General features: G+C 39.4%; 1 protein-coding gene across 1 annotated transcript; it reads right to left on the reverse strand.

Moving 5' to 3' along the window:
- Positions 1 to 316: 316 nt before the first annotated feature.
- GPCPD1 (glycerophosphocholine phosphodiesterase GDE1 homolog (S. cerevisiae)) lies at positions 317 to 15,253 on the reverse strand (the record flags this gene model as incomplete). The annotated part of the gene is made up of 9 exons (XM_010155771.1): positions 317 to 521; positions 7,094 to 7,254; positions 7,594 to 7,729; positions 8,952 to 9,088; positions 10,216 to 10,281; positions 11,226 to 11,290; positions 12,044 to 12,083; positions 13,226 to 13,303; positions 15,161 to 15,253. Coding segments are annotated over 9 exons (981 nt in total), but the record flags the coding sequence as incomplete, so codon positions are not given.
- Between the last annotated feature and the right edge of the window lie 875 nt (positions 15,254 to 16,128).

Genomic DNA, 16,128 nt, shown 5'->3' on the forward strand with positions numbered 1-16,128 from the left:
GAGCTTCCAATCCTCGGCCTGCTTAATTTTTTTTTTTTTAATTTTTAAAAAGCACACTTAAGTGTCAATACTTAATTTTCAAGATTTGAGACTTGATTATAGGGAGCAAGTTAAAACTTGTGTACATAAACTGGAACAATAACTGCAACTGGCTGAACATTTCAACATTGTTTGAAATGTATTTAACAAGTACTGTCAGGAAGGAGGAACAGAGTTATTGCTATCTGGGGACTTCAACCAAACAAACATAAAGGCATCGACAGCACTGTTCCACTGATGGAAATTCAGCAGATACAAACCAGCATTCTGCCTAGCATCAGTCCTTTTGCATCTGAACACTCTTCAGGTTATCTACAGCCTTCTCTTCCAGGCAACTGTGACGACATTTACATGGAGATATGGATTTGAAGTGGCTAACTGTGGGACACACGCAGCTTTTCAACTCTGGTAGCTCCTTCTTGAGACGTTCCAGCTGCTCCACCTGGAATATATTTGGTTGTTCAGGATTTGAGTCATATATCCTGAATAAACGAGAAAAGAAAATACGCTGGTCAGTATGACCCGGCAGCTGATGGGAATGCAGACTAGATGAAACAACTGGGGTGTTTTTCCTTACTCTACTAAAGTTAGGTATCAGGAAGTTTATCAAATCAGTATGTTCAAGGTTAGCACCCTGAGTTTTGCTGCTCATGTTGCTATATAAAATAGTATTCCTTTTACACAGCGGTTAATATTTCATTGGACACACTAAAAAGCTACCCACTGGCATTTGCCATATCTCCTGTTCTGAAAAATGTGGTTTTACAGGTGGCAAAAAGCAGTGAAAAGCAAGCAGAGTTCCAGGCTTCAAACTTAAAACTGTAAGAAATTCCAGAGCCCTGAGCTTATGTGAACGGGCCGTGATACACAGAATACTGAATGGAGTTTGTACTTACTGTTTCAAGAAGTATTTCACCCGCTTCCCCCCTGCCCTTCCCCAATTCAGAACCATTTAAAATTACCATTACAATATTAGGTGAAGAGTGAAAACCAGAAAATCTGATCTTTATTCGTACCCGTTGCAAATATAACAATCTACGCTATTGTAAATAGTCTTTTCACATGTGTGAAAAGAAGAGAGTGACCAAAGCTGCAGGATATGAACTGTCAGCATTGTACCGGAGAGTCCAAACCACATTTTGACAGTACAGGCACTGAGCATATTCTCAAATACTGTTTTGGGAGAATTCATTATAAAGCAAAAGCATTCCTGTTCCTGTAACGTAATTTGGTACCACGCTTACTGGGACCCAGATGCATTCTGATCTCCCAGCATTAATTTCTAACACCAGTATGTTATTTATATCCAAAATTTAAATACTGGCACCCAGTACAGCTCTTGCACATACACAGTTTCAGGTACTGCAGGTATTCTTGGAATGAAAACTTCTGGAAGAAACTACTGTGGCTTCTGCTTTAGTCTCTTATGAATATTTATACTTTCATTTAAGATTCCTTCAGGAAAGTGGTTTATTTTCACTGAATCGTCCTTTCTCCTTCATATCACGATTTCAAGGTACGTGCAAAACACAGTGTCACAACCAAAAAAGAAGAGTGCTACATGACGTAGTGCCAAGTGCCTTTTTAGAACAGCAAGACAACTTGTGGACTGCTGGCAAGGCCAAGACATCAAAAATAATACGCAGTTCAAACAGTGGTGAGCAAGCAGTAAATGGGATTCAAATGAGGAAACCCTTCTGCAGGAAAAATAGATATTGATCATGTTCCCTACAGAAAGATCAAAGACAGTTTCTGTAAAGAAAATCCTGGAATGTGCAGTTTTGCGGAATATGAACAGGAAGGCACAGCAGTTCAATTACTTGCAGAGAACCTACGATCACAATCTAAGACATGACCCAAAATTGCCAAATATAAGCTGTCTGCGAAATAAAGGTCCAACCTTCCTTCCTGACTTCCTTCCAGGATGCAGGTAGGTCCTGTGCTTTCTTCAGTTAAGTTAGCTCACACGTTATAAATTTCTCAATGCATTCACGACAAAGCACTGAGATTAGAAGATAGTTTTCTGTACAGCAGCACACCTTAGGCACTGCAAATCTTAAGTCCTTCCAACCAGTTAGACACTGGAAGAGCAAAGGCATGTTTCTAAGCTCCTTGTTCACAGAACATGGCTAAGCCTGTTTCTAAGCAGCTTCTGGCAGGTACCTTATTAGTTCTTTACTAGGTCAAGCATAAATTCTGTAATTCCTCCTTCAGTCAACTTTTTCTAATGGAGATTTTGAACAAGTCCAATCCTCCAGGCTTCTTTCAGCCTGTCTACTGCAACCAGCCCACTCCAATGTGTATACAGGATTTCTTCTAAACCAAAAGCAGAGAAGACAATCTGAAGCACAGCTACCTCAGAACTCCTTGTCCCTCCCCGTTTTGTTAAGGCCCATGAACTACACCATCAGTGAGCAAGAACAGAGAATAGCTCCAGGACTTCTCTTACGAATTATTTCCAACACCAGCATCAAAATAAGGAATAAACTCTTGTCTTCCTATCTTGCATTCTTCAACAGGACAATTATTTATAGGTAACTTCTCACTGAAGTTCCTCCACTTGACTTCCTGTTAATACGCCAGCCCTGCAGAAGACTGGGAATCCTTTGCTGAATATTACTTTAAATTAGCACTTCCTATAAAAAGCTTTGCAGGACATTCCAGGGTTATGCAGTGGGTACAGAACTGATGTGCTTAGGTGTCCTTGCAATCTCTAAAAACACATACACCCAGCAAGTCTGAGTCACAGCTGGTTTTCTTTGCTATCGCTTGGTCCAAAACTGAAGAGTCGGGCAGCACCGAAATGTTGGTTTCGTGCTAAAAAGATTTTCTGAAGTTTTTTATTAAAGCCTTTCATTTTTCTTTACATCTCAAGGTAAACTTGAGTTTACTTTGCAATTTGCCAAATAGGAAAGACTCAGACTGCTATTGCATGAGAGCTTAATTCAATCATGGAGTGGATTAAATTGTAACTCAAGTAATACTAGTTCATTTCCTACACCTATCCATGCTGTTATTTAAGTAACATTCCGTTTCAGGCAAATAAGACAGATTTGAACAGTTTTCTAGTTTTGAGAAGTCAACTAAATTTGTGGTTAGTTTTGTAAACCTAGTAGAAAAGCACAGAGCTTTCGTCTGCAAATGCAACATGCAGCCATACGAACTGTAGTGTTCAGAGTGGGGACAAACACGCTGAAGCTTCTCACTGAAAAGCTTTCAGCACACGTTTGAGAATTACTGGTTTTAATTATATTCATGCAGCTGTGTGTATTATTCAAACAAAACTCTGATAACGTAAAGTGAATTTAAAAAAAAGAGAATGCAAGTGTAAGTTGGCACCCACCCCTTCTCCACGTTGGTATTTTAATATATAGCCAACTGGTATAGAAACATAAAACTGCATTGTTCTTACTGAGTTTAGTCAAATTCAAATATTTACTGGACTGTTTACAAAGCTTATCCAGGAGAAAAATACCAGATAAATCACCCCACAAATCCTGCTTTAAAATTCATGATTTTTGCCAATCCAGAGAATTTCAGTACAATGTGTTGAGCTGCTTCTCTAGACAAAACCTGAACATCAAACCAATGAAGTGGTTTAAGCATGAGATGTAATTTTCTGTGTGAACAGACGATACCCAGTCATGCATTTAAAGTACTTTTCCAGGTCAGTGCCCAGAGAGGAGCCTGGAGGCAGAGGTGGCACCTTTTCCGCAGGCTGCCCTCTTACCACAGTAGTGGGGTATTTTTGATGCTGAGATGAACGCCAGCTCAAGACAGGAAAAGAGCAAAGTATTGTCCAAGCAACTGCACTGAACCTTCTGTCTGGCCAAATGACTGGGGTATGTCTAACAACCTGCAGCCCAAGTGGATGGCGGGGGGAAGGGGAGGGATGATTCTCTCCTGTGTCTCAGTGAGATCATTCTTTAAATAGCATTGGCATCTGTAAGCTTCCCAGATTTAGTCTTTCTGCATGCAAAACAAAGCCAGACCCCCTACCTGCGGGGTTTTTTTCTGACACTCGATATCAGCAACTTTTGGTATTCAGGACAGTTTTCCTGCCATCTTCACAAGTGGCTTCACTGTTTTGTTCAACTCTACATGGACGATTTAAATTTGGAAAAAATAGCTTATCATCTCCACCCAGAGAGTTCATGATTTCTGAAATAATTACCACATGCAATAACAATAACTCAGGGCCATATCTAAGCAACCTAAAGTTCACTACAATCCCTGTATTCACGTCCTAGCTTGTCTGGACAAATAGCACTTACTAAGAGGGTTTAAGTAAAGGCCTAGTAAACAGCAGCACAAAGCACCAGACATGGTGATTTCTGATCAACATCTGGACTTGGCCTCAAGCCCAAAGAAGAAAAATTCTGCAGAAGCCGTGGAAGAAGCACGTCTTGATTCAACCCTGGAAACATTCTGGAATTTGAAGATGCACCCACAGCATGAACTGGCTTTACAGTATCAAACAGATGACTGCTGTCCCTATTTATTTCAGGACCTTGAAAGAGGCACACGCATCCCTCTGAGTTCTGCTTCACAGCGGTTTTGAATTTATCCATTTCTAAACTTCCAACAGCACAGAACATGGATGCTTACATCACAGCTATTTAAACTTTCGACAGTTCGAACTCTTGGTATTAACTTCATGCCCTCCCATGATGTGAAAGACTGCCTCTTTACCCAGCAGCTCCAACTGAACAGAAACACTTGCTGCCAGTTCGCACATTCACACATGCCCTCCAGGACTTGCGGGTACCGCGCACATTTCAGAATGTCCAGCCTGAGATACCCGATGCCATTTTTTGAAAGTGTAACCTTCCTGCTAAAGAACCTGTATTAAGATTAAACTTAATTCTATTCAGACAATTAGTAGATTTTGAAAACTCAAGAAGAATTGTAAAGACACACCTTAATATTTGTTTTGGCGTACAGAAAAACAGGTCAGTAATGTTTAGGAATTAAGAGTTAATGAGCCTGCAACAATTAACGCTGAAATTAAATAATTGTTTGCTACTCAAGTGCAGCTTGTAACTTGGGGGGAAAAAAAAACGCATCATTGAACTACTATTTTTAAACAGCTTTCGAATTAATTTTGCTTTTGGGGTTCTCAATAAAGTGGAAAGATTTCAACAAGGTGGTAGAGATACAGGGGGCAGGCGGTGAGAGAGATTAATTCTATTCAGAATCTGGGTAGTCTAAATAGAGCAGGAAGGATAAAAAGTTTTTGTTCGGTTAAATCCACAAAGGAATTCAGCCTATGAGCAATTCCAATTAATTGCTCAGTCATCAAAAGGTGAGGTGAAAGGTGTTCTGCTATCGCACGGCAACTTAACACTCCCGCAAGAGCAGAAAAGGGAACGTAAAACGACACGCAGCAGACCTGCAGACGTGACACGAACGCAAGGTTACTTAAGCAGCGTTTAAGTAGCGGTGAGCAGTTCCGTAGCTGAAGTAATAAAAGCAACGTGAAGTCAGAAATAAGGCTGCCCCCTGCTTTACTCTTTCACCCTAGTAGTGCATGTCTGTTGCATCAGGAGTACTCTAGAGGAGTGGATGAGTAGACAGCAGCCGAGCAGGCACTTTGCAAGAACACTGTGCAGTAGCATTTGATTAAAACACCCCTCTGTAATACAGACCATATGACAGATCAGCAAGTCATCACTCCAAGTTACGCACGCCACAGGATCAAATTTCCTAACAACCCTGTGACCATCCACTACAGACTCCGAGTACCGTTTTATCTGCACACTACTCCAGAGATACTTCACTAAAGGTGCTTCAATCTTGCGCTGCTGGAGAGGTACAACACGTAGCAGGAAAGAGGACCTATGTTTCACCTGCTTCATTCTGAAGTTGATCTCCAATGTGAAAATCTTGTTATTCCTTTTCACCACCAGTGAAAGGAGAGATTCTGTACAGCACAAGAAGGGACACCTCTGTCAAACCAGAGGAGCACCATACCCACCACTCTGGTAAGACTCTCACTAAGCAAGAATAGGTCGAAGTGAGTCAACTTTGGGGTTTTTTTACATGGGGAGCATAGAACTCTCCAAGCAAACATATTTCTTGCCTCTAGATAGGTTGGCTTCACCCCCTCTGACTTTATAAAACTGAGTCCTTGACAACTACTTAATTCCCACCCTCCTTTTTTTTAGATAAAATATGCAGAGCAATGCCCTTGCTGAAGCAGGTGGTTTGTAACTCTTCCATAATTACACCCTTCAATTACCTTTAATGCTTCCCCAATTACACATGCTTTGCAATCTATCAGAAACTCTAATTTGATACAGCCCAAATTAATCATCAACTTGTAATAATGAATTTCACATCTTTTACAAGAAAAGAACTAAAACGTTTGGGGTCTGTAAGGAAGTATAACACAGTTCAAAGATTTACCACAGTATTCTGACGTCCACCTGAATCGTGTGGACGGAACTACTTTCTGAAGTGACTTAATTTGGTAGAGTTTGCCCTGGGAGTCACTCCAAGCTAATTTTAATAGGAAAAACAGTGAATTCACAGCTTTGAAACACAACAAAATGTTAGTTGCGTTAATCAGTTGTGTTAACCAATTCCATAACTAAATGTAGAAAGCTGAAGATTTCAGACAAATATTGTATAATATATATATGATTGATAATAGTACGTATGTTTTAAAGATTGTTAATACAATAATATATATATAACACACACACATATATATATTAAAAATCCATATAACGAATTCCTTACAATGTCATGTACAAATTACCAACAGGAATGTTAGCAGTATATTACATGTGTACACCAGGCACAAGAATCAAATTACATTGACATTAATCTTCGGAGAAATAAAAGTTATGTTGCTTCATATAAACAGCTGAAAGAGTAGGAATTAGTGTGAGTCTTGTTCTTGAGCTGGGTTTATGGGCTTTTTGTACTGTAAGTACAAAAAGAAGATATTCTGCACCCAGTCAACTAAAAAGCAATGTGAAATTTCACAAGAATCAGAATAGTTTCTCAGCTGCTTTACTATTATTATTATTTAAACACAATTAAGTACCTGTCATATATTAACCCATGAACACCATATTCTCTCAACTTTTTCCTGTTATCTGGGTCATTTGCATCATCACCCCATGAAAAAATAACTAGGCCTTTAGATTTGGCCCTTTTAATAAATGATGGATTCCTCAGTAGGTCTTCAGAGTGGACATTAATTCCCTGAAATACAAAAGACCTCAATTAAAATCCATGTTTCTGAACACACATCAGGTTTTCTTTATCTTCTGACACTTGGAGCTATTCACAATTTCATCCGTAAGATTAAAAAAATGTTAATACAATTAAAGATTTTACTGATAGCATTATTTTTTAAACAATGTATTAAACAGACATTTGAAACAAAGGACATTATTGTGGGAGTTACCAAATGTTAGTGTTTTTCTTTTACGAAGTTAGTTGTAATTTTAAGCATTAGTGTTCAAAATGAAAGATTTACATCAGGTACTAATGATGTAGTTTCATTTTACTGCAGAGTAATAACAGAACCTATCATCTTACCAGCAAGTTTTCAAACTGTGCAAAAGTAATGGCAATTGGAGTTGTACGAGATCGAAGATCCATAAGTTCTGGATACAGTTTAGATTCTCCTTGGGTGAGAAATAACACCGGATACTTGTTTTGCTTATGCCGAACCCTGTTAGAAAAAAACAAGTTCACAAGTAGCAAACGTGATAAAAAGCAGAGGAATTCAATCTTACTGTTTGAGGAGAATTTCTTTCTTCACTGTACGTACGTCCTAGTTCCTAGCTGGTGCAATGAGGTGGTACTACAATTTAGTGTCAAATTGTGTGACAAACTGCTCCAACTGTTCCTTTGGCCACTACTAGAGATTAACATACAGTTTATGGGAAGCTAGACTTCTACCTCAGATCCACATCCTCAAAATGTTGACCTAAAATCCTCGACCTGTCCAATTCTGTAGTTTTCTTCTTAAATGCATGGTAGAGTAAAACAAAGGCCCATTGTAAGAATTTCTAAACATGTTTAATATACACCACCTAAGCACACTAATGTATTTTTCCAGTCAGATACCAGTACAGTGGTACAAAGTGACAATCGATGGAAGCAGAGCTTGGGGAGTACCGTTACGTACTCTTACACACTTGCTTCTTAACCCTTCTATCAGTACTTTGATTTGGTTTTGTTCTGCCCATGTACCCTTCAGTGGTATTTCACCAGCGCAGCCTCCCATCAAATGGGATTTCTAGAAAGCCTTTCCTTGCCAGCGCTAAATCCCTTCTTCTTATAGTTCCTATGTAATCCCTCCGTTTGCTCCCCAGTTCAACTCCTGTGCTTTTTCTGTGCCCCAATACCTTCAATACGACATGACACAGAAGGAGAGCAGACAGCTTAACAAAACCCCAACCAAACAAAAGAACAACCCCACAACTAAAAAAAACCACCAAACACCACTACCACGCCACAAAAAAACTCAAACGTAACACAAGTCATCCAAAGCTGTTTCATTTTCTGTCCTTTTTAAAAAGCAGATAGAGTGAAAAAATTGTAACGAGATGATTTTCTCTGCAAGTTAGGCTTGTGAACCCCTCAGATATGACTATGTAATGACGACTTTGTGATGCCAGAGGAAATCTTGACTGTTTGGTTGTATCAAGAAAGACTGAAGCACTCACGAAGGCACTTAACAAAGACCTAGTTTGGCTTTGTTCTATTTTATTTTTGGCACAGCTCACATGTCTAAATGGTCTCGGTTCCACTGCCAAATATTTTTGCACACAAAGTTTAGGTGTAACCAAAACATACGATTCGTTTCCTGTTGGGTATTCTTATGTCTGAAATAAAATTTACCAAATGAAAAAAAAAAGAAAGAAAATACTGTATTTATTTCAACTTACATGGTACAAATATCTGCATTAAAAGAAGAAAATACAATTCTTCTTCTTCCAGCATTCATCAAAACAGTTTTTAGGATAATATCTAGAAAGAGGTTCATATCAAAGTAAGACGACAAGTTGCCATCCCACTGTCCATCCTAGAAAAAGAAACAAGTTTCAGCCCTTTCAATTAATGCTTACTAAAATCATTTTAACAAGCAGTGGTCTCTCGTTCAGCCTGAGCAACAGGAGAATCCAGTTTGCAAGTCTGAGTACAGAAGTCACTCCCTTCAGTCTATCTGCTCGAGGTGACCTTGCTCTGGCAGAGGGGTTGGACTAGATGATCTCCAGAGGTCCCTTCCAACCCCTTCTGCTCTGTGACTGACTGCTATTCACAATTGTACAGGACCGTCAGGCTGCGAGGTGCAGCTGAATCCTAACAGCGGAGTCACAGTTAGTCACAGAATAGCAGTCAGTCGACTGCTATTCACAGTTGTACAGGACCGTCAGGCTGTGAGGTGCAGCTGAATCCTAACAGCGGTAAGGTTCACTGAATCATTCACCATCTTCCCATCCAGGGAGTTTCTGTGAAGCCTTTTCCAATTTTGAAAACACGAAGAAATTCCATGAAGGATCACTAAAAACTATTACAGGTACCTTGTATTGCTATTTCTAAATATAAAAAAGGCAACAAGAAAATTTGTAGGAAAAAATGTGACGTCCCTTGTCTTTGAGAAGAGCAGGTACCAGTCTTTCTGCAGTTGGCCCACCTCTGAGAGCATCAGCATGTCTCTGTGCGTATGGACTTCTATCTAACACTCAGCTTTTCCCCCACTCCAGGCTTCCAGTCCTAGCCAAGACAACCACTTCCTTCTACACCGAGCACTAAGCAATCCAGCTGAGTCCACATACTGTGGACTAGAAGGAAACAGTTGCTTGTGTTACTGCAACTTTGAATTTCTTGTCACTTTTCCCACGTCTCGCATGTCTCTCATGGTGTGATCAATTCCCTTAAAAAAGGGTCTTCTACTAAAAGCATTCCGAGATGCAATATAAACTCAATCCTACACATACTTCCCGTCGTTTTAAAAGTTGGTTCATTGGCTAGAGCAGTGCTATTATACTCCCACTTTTAAAGACAGTGGGTTATAGGAAAACAAAAGCATCACATATAAGAACCCCAAATTCTGTCTGTTTGTAGCTCATAAATTCCCACGTCAAAATGACAAGCTTTAGCCATGAGAAAGGCAAAGTATCAAAGTAAATCACAGGTACATTTACTCACTCTTTGTTGGCAGATCCATTTTATTTCTATGTTAAACCCAACATCTTCAGAAACAGACTCCAGGACCTGAAAAAGTTTCATTATGAAGAGAGCCCACAGTAAAGGAAGACAATTAAGCACTACTGAGGGTAATTACTGGGAGAATACGTTGGAATTTAACCCCGATGGCTCTAACAGTAGGATAAAAACCTGCAGTTTTTGATGTTTAACACAGAATACATACACACCTTTTATACATACACACCTTTTTCTACTTCAGTTTAAAGTCAGGAAATACATGAAAATGCATGAAATCTTGAGGACAAAATTTTGACAAGGTACAAATGCAAGTCAACTGGGTATTAATCATCTCCATAATCCAAATAAAAAGCAGTATTATTGGATAAAACAAGTCCCTAAAAGGCATGTTAATCAGCAATTCAGACATGAGGAAAAACAGTAAGGGGGAGGGAAAAAAAAGCAGCTCTAGGAAAAAAACACCCTGTAATCGTCTCAAACGACCATAAATGGTATCAAACTGTATGTGGCCAACAGCTGTCAGCAGTTTCTGTGAAAAGCAAGCCAACACAAAGCCCAGAGCTGGCAAATGGTCATAAATGGGAACATACTGTAAGTTCATTTAATATTTCTCTGTGTCTGGCTCGGCTAGATGGCCAAGAGTATGTGATGAAATGCCAGAGGCTGTTTTTTTTCAAAATCGGCAAACAATTGTCAGTGCATTAAAAGGCAAAGCCCAAGCATCACCCAGCTGTACAACTGAGTGTCCCTTGAGCTATATAACTTGGGTTCATAAATTAAGAAGCTTGAAAGATTTGAGAACTATTACTTCTAAGTGCTGAAGAGGCTCCAGTGGCCAACAATAAAGCCTACATTCTGAGCTCCAACATAGATATCGAAGACCTAAACCAAAAAAAATTAATATCCCTTGCTACGTGCGCAATGCTGAAAGCAAAATGCATGTTTTCACGTTCCACAATCATCATCTCTATTGTTCTGTACTCATTACTTACTCTCTGAAGGGAAGGAAATGGCTGTGTCTCAAAAGCAGAGTTGTTTTCCTCTTCTTTAAAAGATGCTGAAAAGAGATACAAAATATTTAATCAAAACAAACAGCAGCACTGCTAATCCCAGCAAGAAAAGACTGGTTCGAAATCCTAAGACCTTTAAGAGTCAAGAATGGAATCAGGTCTAACTTTTGATTACCTAAGCCTTCCCTCTAACACTGTCACACTCCCAAATGATGTTGGCAAGCTCTGTCTTGCAGTGGAAAAATTTTTTGACGCCACTGAAAGCCTTGCCGGAGTATTTACCAGAAACAGCTTCTCCCACCCCTCTTGGTTTCAGTCGCTGAAGGATACCTAGTAGAAGCTGCCTTACCTGTCAGTGCTTATTATTTATTTCATCTTTCCCCAGACAGGTAGAACGTGTGAGGTACTTTGCTAGTTTCCATGCCTAAGGGGCATGAATTACGGCAAAAAATTTACAGCACCAGTAAGACACCCCACAGTAGTTAAAGTTCTTGTTAGCAATTCTGAAAAGCTGCCCAAACTGTACAGTTACAGAAGCGTGAGATGGAAACATTAGTGGCAATTTTGTTATGAATATTCATTTATTTATTGATCTGTGCATTCGTCTTCTCCCCTCCTGTCCCCTCTTTCCAAGGGACTAACTTCTGCCCAGGTATGTACTTCCCAGCAAAGAACTCCACAGCATTTAGAAACGTCCAGGAAGAAGCCAAATATTATTAGAACAAGTGACTGCAGCCACAGAATACGCATCGTTACATGGTAATAAATCAATCTCAAGACTCTTGCAAACTAGTACATACCATTGTGATCTTTTACTTTCAGGGCAGTCACGTGAGCCAGCTAAAGAGCATAAGAAGAGTAAAATTAACTCTACCTATAGACACCTTACTACATGTAGAACGTAACTGATTCTCCTTATAAATTGTTTTTAAGTTTAAAAGTCCATTTAAAAAATGGACCTTAAAAATATTTTAGTAATTTGTAAAGGAATAAAGGAAATCCCAGTACATGTCACAATTTTCTTTCAAACTTTAAAACAAAGATTCCAAGGAAAGCTCAAAACCAAACAAATCGTTCATACTGAAAATTCAGAAAGCATGTTCAAGGGTAGAAACACGCATAATTTAAGATTAAGATGTGAAGAAATCGGCACGTTAAACCCTCCTCTGTCAGATGTTAGACATGCAGACAGAGGGCCGACAGCAGATTTATAATGTAGTCACATACTGAGATAGAATCAGGTCAGGCATAGGGCCAACTCCCTCACTCCATTCAAACTCTCTGTCCAAAAAAAGGAGGAGACCAAGTAATTTTAAGTAAAAAGAAACCTATAGTTCTTGGATCAGCCAGGTGCTTCCTTGACTGAGGACAGATATCTCAGCTGGGTCTTCAGTGGCCCAGTTTCATCCCCTGACCCCCCCCTTTTATGTAGGCAGGGCACTTCTGTTCCAAAGACACAGCGACACCCAATTAAATAAAAACAATCAATTAGTTCTAGCCAGTTGGTCCAATCCATACCACTGGATCATGGACCTGTCTACCCCTTCACATGCACCTCCAAACAGCAGTTCAACATAATATGCATCTCCCTTGTTACCAGGGAAACATTTGGAAATTAAATAGACTTGGTGACAGATAACTTTCTTCAAGACAGAGTCCAAAGCACTGGCTTTCAATGAACCCTACCACCACTTCCAGCCTTTTTTATTGATTAAAAATTATCAGTGCTAGCATAATGACATGGAACTACGCAAGCTGTCAGGCCATCCTTCTAGAAGACAGAAGTAACGAAATTTACTCAAGTCGTAATGATGGTGCAAAAGTACTATTCTTGGAATCAACTACTCGTTCTACTTGCACAATGTTTAAAACTCGTGCTCTCCCAAACTATCGACAGCTACTAGGAAAAAAAAAAAATCTAAGCTTCATGCACAATCTGAAATTCTACGTCCAGCGTATCATACTAGCCGGAGTAACAATACCTTCAGTAATTGAAGCTGATCAAACGTGAGTTCTTTGACTGCAATCTCAAACAGTTCCAAAGGCTCTGTATCCAGTTTCTTTGAAGAAAAACACGTAATTAACCATCATTGAAAACTACAAAAAAGCCCATATGCTTTTAATATGGTAACATAAAAGGCAGCTAATTTTTTCTCTTTTATTGATAGACACAAGTGATTATTATAACAAGAGTAAGATGATCAGTTTTCAAGAGACAACAAAGACACTCAGAAGCACTGACAGGTGTCAGTTTGAAAAAAACCAGGATCTGGTCTTTCATGCAAGTCAGAGGCTTCAGCGTTCTTTCTTCAGAAGAGGTTAGCACATTTATTCTGCAAAAACTTGATCAGTTATAATGTATTCAGGAAAAAGGTTGCAAGTAAAGAAACGCATTAAAAAAATATTCCAAGGCAATTCACTTTACTATTGTTTATCCAGTATCTCAGAAACTAATAAAAGTTTCCTATTAAACACACACACTCTGCCCCCAAAATAAAGATCTAGGGTCAAAAAAAATTCTCCCCATCCATTTTTCACTTCCCCTCTTCACTACAAAACCAATTTTTACTCAACAAAGACAGTACTGATTCAATATACATTGAATATGCATTTCCCTTAGTCAAAGATCCATTTCCACAGCTGTTCAAACCCAAACTTCTTATGAATTTCAACACCGCAATGAGTTTGATGATGCAGACTTGGTGCCAAGAAGATGCTATCTCTGTTCTCACTGCCAGAACCAGAAAGGAAGAAAACTAGAACGGAAGAGAGTCCAACCTCTGCTGCTGAATGCAGGTATTCTGGCCTCAGCGGAGAACAGGCACAGACCAGACAGAACAGCACCTCAGTGGGGTTTTTTCCAGTCTCCGGTATTACGCCTACGGTTCTCTCGTTTTCAGGGGGTGTCGTATCACTACACTCTCTGAAAACACTCACTTGTTATGCTTCATACAACTGGGGTATTTAAGAGGTCCTGTGCTAGTCTCATCAGAGCACCTTTTAAGGAATGCTTGTCTGGATGTACAAGTAACAGCACTGTTCACTGCTTCTTATGTTATAGTACCCCTGCTGCTTACAAAAACAGGAGAAAAGAGTTTCTGGTTAAAAAAGAAGGAAAACCAACTGCAACCTCACGAGGTAAGCAAGGAAAGGAACAGGATGCTTGCTTTCAAGGGCCATTTTCCTGCTCCTACAACCTCCCTCTTAACTCCTTTCCTTCCGTTCCACAAAGCAATCCAAAAGCAGTTCTTCAGCCTCACTTACTGTCCTAATGAGATATGAAGTGTATTATTTACCGCGCAGTTAAAGGACAGACAAAATTAAGAAGAAAAAAGGGTTAAAGAAAGAGTTAGAAAAACGAAGCCATTTATGGCTCAAAACTCCCTAAATGATCCTTGTTTCTCCCACTTCTCTGCTTTCCATCGACTGGCCACTAGAGGGGCAGCAAACAAAGTAGACTGGTTTGGCCTGAAGAGCATTTACGAGTACGTCACTGCTTGAGAGAAGTACAGATTTAAGTATCAGCAGGACAGAGAAGTCACGCTGAGAATCACACTGGTTCTTCCTCAAAACAGAAACCACCAGAAGTTCTTACTCGGACAGTCTAGAAGTGTCCCACAGGTGCTACTGAATGTACTGGAGTTGTCTGCATTTTTCTTCCAAACCGTAAATAAAAGAAGCTAAAAAGAACTACATGTAGGCTTGAAGAGTCTCAAACCATGTATCTGAAATGTGGTTGCTACAACCTCAGATGGAAAAACTAAACTTCCCCGCTCTGCATTATGTATACGGTAGCGCTGCATGTTTACTCCCATTCCATCCCTTGATTCCCCAGAATTACTTCTACGAGAGCCTGGCCTTTTAGTTTCTCGAATGGTCATATATAAAACTAAAATAAAGATTGTCAACATCTTTACCTTTTTCATGGCCATGCAACACGTGAGATCGTGGTATACTATAGGCACGTGATCTTTTGAAAGATGTACATCAAATTCCACATATGCTGCTCCCTGCAGAAAATGGAAAACACACCGAAGAAAACAAAAACCCATTAACTACTTATGCACAAGGACTACAGAACTGCAGACAAGCTGCCAACTAGTTACAGGTCCTGGACATCAGCCAGAAGTTGAATGCAACTGACTGTTACCAGTTTAATCATACTCAATGATGGATTAGAAATTAAAAAAAACCCAAATCATATGGGAAAGTATTTTAATTATCATAACGCAGCTCTGATACATACAGCTTGTTTAATCTTGTAAACCCTCTAGTAACATTCAAGTATTGTAAACTTGATTTCAGAGAAAGACTAAAATGATGTTTTTAAACACAGATACCTTCACGGTGCCTTTCCTCTCTCCTCCCCACCAAGAGACAAGTGATTGCTACAAATTGGCAAAGTTTCAGGAAAATATTCCACATACAGAGCTGTTGGAGTCTAACACCGTAGTAGTGATTAACTTAGTAGTGACCTCTGTGACTAACAGTAGTAATGTGTTACGTGCAAGAGCAGAAATAGCAGTGTCCAGCTGTATTCTCCTGTCCTTTTCAACTGTATGTTATTTTCTGTTGAGATTAAAAAAGAAGAAAGGTCAAAAAAAGAGCTCTAAGTACAACCTTGTTAAAAAGTGAGGGGGCCAGAAAGAATAGAGAAATGCACAGAAATAAGTTTAAAAAAAAAAAAAAAGGAATTATTTTGACTGTCTGTAAACCACTCCTCCAAAAGTCCTCCAAGAGTAACATTCACCAAACCAGCATCCTGACGCGCATACTATCTTTCAGTCGGTACAGAAAGAAAACTGGATGGGATGTTTTTTCAGCCCTTAATCTCAGGAGAAATATTTTTAGAGTAGTGGTTTTCAGCATTTTCATCTGCAAAAAA

Source organism: Eurypyga helias, unplaced genomic scaffold, assembly GCF_000690775.1.
Source record: "Eurypyga helias isolate BGI_N326 unplaced genomic scaffold, ASM69077v1 scaffold17307, whole genome shotgun sequence".
NCBI lineage: Eukaryota > Metazoa > Chordata > Aves > Eurypygiformes > Eurypygidae > Eurypyga > Eurypyga helias.